General features: G+C 47.6%; 1 protein-coding gene across 1 annotated transcript in view; it reads right to left on the minus strand.

Moving 5' to 3' along the window:
- Positions 1-422: 422 nt before the first annotated feature.
- The window catches only part of LOC119424591 (cilia- and flagella-associated protein 44), a 38,216-nt gene continuing 33,587 nt past the window's right edge, over positions 423-5,051 (minus strand). Inside the window, exons 29-31 of the mRNA XM_037692079.1 lie at positions 3,143-3,259; positions 1,183-1,384; positions 423-610 (exon numbers count right to left, since the gene is read on the minus strand). Coding sequence (XP_037548007.1) covers positions 423-610; positions 1,183-1,384; positions 3,143-3,259 — 507 coding nt within the window. The remainder of the gene's footprint in view (positions 611-1,182; positions 1,385-3,142; positions 3,260-5,051) is intronic.

Raw genomic sequence — 5,051 nt, forward strand, 5'->3', positions numbered from 1 at the left:
TAGATGGATGTTAGATGGACAGATGTTAGATGGATGTTAGATGGACAGATGTTAGATGGATGTTAGATGGATGGATGTTAGATGGATGGACGGATGTTTGGAGCTCAAATTAGTCAAACTGTGAGTAAAACATAAAAACAATGAGTGAAGTGAACCAGGCAGCAGCTACAATGAGCAGAGAAGGGACAAACTAAATACAGCAACATGATTACAGCTCAAATTAGCCTGACAGGAGCTAAATTGTTAGCTCTCAGCAGTTTTTTAAAAGAAATGTTAAAATATTTTCTTAATATTTTTTAAATAAAGTTAAATGTTTTACAAACTACAAAAGTTTTGTGAACCATAGGCCACAGATCCGTCTTCTGAATGAGCTGAAGGTTCAGGTGCATGAACAGCTAAAACAGCTGAAGTAACGAACAGATTCACGGTTTGTGAGCGGACAAACGTACCTCCCACATCCGGAGCTCCTTGCCTTGAGCTTTTTCGAGGAGCAGTTTCTCCTGTTTGAACTCCTCCACACTCCGGTTGTCCGGCGGCACCTGCAGAGCGTCCAGGTCCACCAGCCTCCCGAACGTGTTCATCATCTTCTCGTTGCACTCCAGCTGCAGCTCTGCAGGAACAGACACAGAACACTGACGAGGATTTCAGCTAAATGAAGCGCTGGCGGCCGTTCACTGACGCAGCGTCTGTGACTTTAGATGGTGTCACTTTTCTACTTTTATTAAATTTATATTTAACTTTATTAATGGATATTAATGGTTTGTGTAGTGCAGCACGGTGGATCAGTTGGTAGAGCTGCCACCTCTCAGCAAGCAGGTTGTCGGTTCAAATCCCTGCCGGGGGCTTTTCTGAGTGGAGTTTGCATGTTTTCTCTGTGCTGCGTGGGTTTTTTCCAGGTACTCCAGTTTCCTCCCACAGACCAAAAACATGCATGTTAGACTGACTGGTGACTCTAAAATGTCTCTAGGTGAGAGAGAGAGTGAAGAGTCTCATTTGTCTCCATGTGTCCCTGTGATGGACTGGAGACCTGACCAGGGTGTACCCCGCCTCTCACATAGAAACTGCTGGACATAGGCATCAGAGACCCCTGTGACCCAAACATGAAGATGATGATGGATGGATGGATGGATGAATGGGTGGATGTATGATGTATGTATAATGGATGGATGTTGGGTGTGTTACTCTGGACGGTGGCCATCAGCTCCTTCTCCTCCCGGAGGAGTCTCTTCTGCTTCAGCAGGCAGCGTTGGAGCTCCTCCCGCCGCTGGATGTTCTTAGTCTCCATGGTGTGGCAGTGTTCCTGCAGCCGGCGCAGCTCCTCGCTGTCCACCACCACCATCTGGCTCAGGTCCGACGGCAACGAGCCGTCAGGATTCAGCATAATCTGGTTCATGGAGACAGATGGAGACGTTATGTCAGAACATTAAATTAAATTCAATTCAAAAATACTTTATTAATCACAATCGGCAGCACGGTGGTGCAACTGGTAGAGCTGCTGCCTCTCAGCGAGCAGGTCCCTGGTTCAAACCCCGGTCCAGGGGCCTTTCTGGGTGGAGTTTGCATGTTCTCTCCGTGCATGCGTGGGTTTTCTCCGGGTGCTCCGGTTTCCTCCCACAGACCAAAAACATGCATGTTAGGCTGATTGGTAACTCTAAATTGTCCCTAGGTGTGAGTGAATGGTTGTTTGTCTCGTTCGTCTCTATGTGTCCCTGTGATGGACTTGCGACCCGTCCAGGGTGTAGCCCGCCCCTCGCACATTGATTGCTGGACATGGGCACCAGCGACCCCCGTGACCCAAAATGGAATAAGCGGGTAAAGATAATGGATGGATGGATAATCCCAGAGGGAAATTATTTGTTGTTGTAACTCGTTATCCTCATTTCATTAAGAGATGTTATAGATGCTGATGCTGTAGACAGGAAGGATCTCTTGTAAAGGTCCATCCCACAGTGGATCCTAAGAAACTGGCTGCAGATGCTGTCCGATCTGTCCACCCAGATTTGGCTGGCCTCTTGGTTCCCCCGGGCTGTAGGACCACCTGAATGCAGAGCAGACCTCCTCCCAGAGCGATGGCCACTCCTCCCAGCAGTCTGCCGAGCTCCTCGTCACTGTGGACAGTCAGCTGTAGGTGCTGAGGGACGATCCTGTCCTTCCACTGTCATGAGCCATGTTTCCTGCTAGTTCCAGGATCTCAGTGGTCAGGCACTCAAGCACAGCTGGCAGGTAGATGAGAATGCGTCCACAGAACATCCTTTTTAACTCATTTGAGATTTGGGGCTGTAGTTGAGATATTATTTGAGCTTTGAGATTTTAATCAGCTGCTGGTTGTAGAAACTGCCTTGTTGCCATGGTTACACATCATAACAAATGTCCAAAACTAAAAAAGTTTCAGTAAAAATCCTTCCAGCTGCACAGCATCTGATACCAGAGGAAACAATCATCCAAAAAATGTGACTTACATCCAGAAAAAGAGGAATTAAAGTTTCCAAAAGCAAAATCTCAGAATGAAAGTAGCAGAGCTGCTCCAACATGCAGCCACCTGGAGCTGCGCTGTTCTAGAACCTAGAAGACATTTAAACCATTTTACATTTCATGAACTCTCTGTGGGTTCTGTTTGTCTCTCATGGTTCTGGAGGAGTTCCTGGTCCATTCAGAGACTGACAGGAGCCCAAATCATCAGCCCTCCTCCACCATGCTGACAGCTGGGAGGAACTGTCTGCTGCAGTGCATTCTGGGTAAACATCTGACCTCTGCTCTGGTTCTGGTCCACAAGTCTTGTGGTTACTTCAGATGAACATAAGCCATGCTGCCATCTTGTTTTTAGAGGGAAGAGGTTAGGACTTTTGACCTTTGACCTGCTGACTGAGGCCTGTAGAGTCTGAGATTGCACAGTCTGACCTTCAGGGTGAATGAGCTGTCTGAGATGTTTGACACCTGTAGGTAATTTTTCTCTCAGTAGAATGATGGACTCCAGATAGTTGGAGATGACCTTTGACCTCAGACTGATGGGTGGAACAGCTGACTTTAAATTTGAATAAATTCAGAACTTGGTAAAGATCCAAAAACCCGGAACTGAAAGAGGATTGAACCCCACCCCAATAATATCTTGTGATGGTTCCTGCAGGCAGTGATTCAGTTTTACCTGGTTGAGGTGGAGAGGAACCAGCACCTCCAGCTGGTTCAGTTTCTCCAGTTTCTCCTGGTTGATCGACTCCATGTCCTTATCTACGTCCTGACGGTTCTTCTTCACTTCTTTGTCCTGCAACAGAAATGAGCTCCGTTATTTCACTTGATCAAGAGGCTTAAGAGAAATATAAGAAGTATAAAAATAAATTAATAGGGATTATAAGGAAACACAAGAAGGAATATTATAGTGATTTATTAAATAAAAGTAATGGTGATATGAAAGCTACATGGCGAGTAATAAATAGTGTTCTGAAGAGTCATGAAGCAAAAACAGATATTTCACAATATTTTCTGAAGGATGACGATGGAAATCCATGATGAAAATGAAATTGTAAATGGATTCAATCATCATTTTGTGAACGTTGGATCAAGCCTTGCAGCTAAAAAACCAAAAGTGGACAATAATGTGAACCATTCAGTTATAAGTTGTGACAACAGTGTTTTTCTTAATGGAACTGACAAAGAAGAAATAATGAATGTTGTAAAAAATCTTACAGATAAGAGATCAAAAGACTGGGTGGACATGGATATGATGTTTGTAGAACAACCAGACCAAACTAAATCAGTGGCTCCAACAACAGAGTTTGAACACGGACCAAAACTAAAAGAGTTCCTGTGAAAACAGGTATAGTTTCATCTCCTACCTACAGATGAGGAATTAAGAAGAACGTGGCTGAAACATCTGAACTCGAAGAGAACACCCAAAACTCTGCATGTGTTCATTTCACTTTGTTGACAAACGGCCGACGGAGGAAAACCTGCATCCTACTTTGTGTCTGGACGACAATAAACCACCGGAGAAGAGACGCCGGATCCTCAGAAGGATTGAAAACAGTGACGAGAACATCAGGGATGACTTCAGGTGTATGGAGGTCACAGTTCTATTTCATATAGGCTTCGCCCTTTAAGGCTGTCGCTGATGGGTTTATCCCGTTATGCAGAGCATAAGCACTGAAAAAAATTAGTCCACGCCCACCTGCTGTGTGGGCCCCACCCGGTCCGTATAAATTACGTTAAGAGCGGGAAATCGGCTCCCATTTTTTCTTCAGCGAGCTAATATAGCACTGTCAGAAGAACAAAGAAGATAAATTGTGTAAATGACCAACCTTTGCGAAAGATGCTTGGCCCGGCAGTCGACCTCCGGTCGTCCGGTGAGTTCTCCTCCCCGAGGAGAAGATGACAGCAGTCTTATTCCAAGGTAAGCGTCGTGGAACATTTCCCAGTGACAGGTCACTACACGCTGGACAACGCCATCTTGTGTTTTTCCTCTTATCGCCGACCCTCGGGGCGAACCGGATGGTTCCTCCGGGGCAAGGCGTGCTCAGCTGCAGCCCCGCTGCTCTTTCCCTCCTGGGGAGCGTAGTGTAGGTGGAGGGGGGCTGAGTGAATGCTCACCCCATCCCACCTCGTTTCGCATCGGCGATCACACCGCTCCCGGCCGACGGCGCCCTCAGGGGTTGCCCGGCGGAACCCAGGAGGAGGCTGACATGAAGGGACCCCCTTTTTTCTACGTCCCTCGCCTTTTCCCGCCAGTTCGGATGATCGGCGGAAAGGTTATTTTTCACTGGGCTCCACTCTGGCTCACCGTCTTGATCCATACGGCCTCGCGTTCCAACAGGACGTTCCACGGGCGAGGCCGCAGACGGTTCTTTCCTGGTAGATTAGAGGAGTCGGTCCCCAGTCCGCTCCCATCACCAGAGTTGAGGGATTCACCGAGCGGGGCTATTCCTCGGTAACCCCCCCTGGAGCCAAGCCTCGCGGAAGCTTCCGGAGCGAAGCTGCCCAGGTCGGAGCAGCGTCCCGTCCCTCCGGAGGAACCAGACGGCGACCACGCTCTCCAATCGAGCCCACCGACGTGTTTTTCA

Source organism: Nematolebias whitei, chromosome 18 (genome assembly GCF_014905685.2).
Source record: "Nematolebias whitei isolate Nwh7 chromosome 18, NemWhi1, whole genome shotgun sequence".
Lineage (NCBI taxonomy): Eukaryota > Metazoa > Chordata > Actinopteri > Cyprinodontiformes > Rivulidae > Nematolebias > Nematolebias whitei.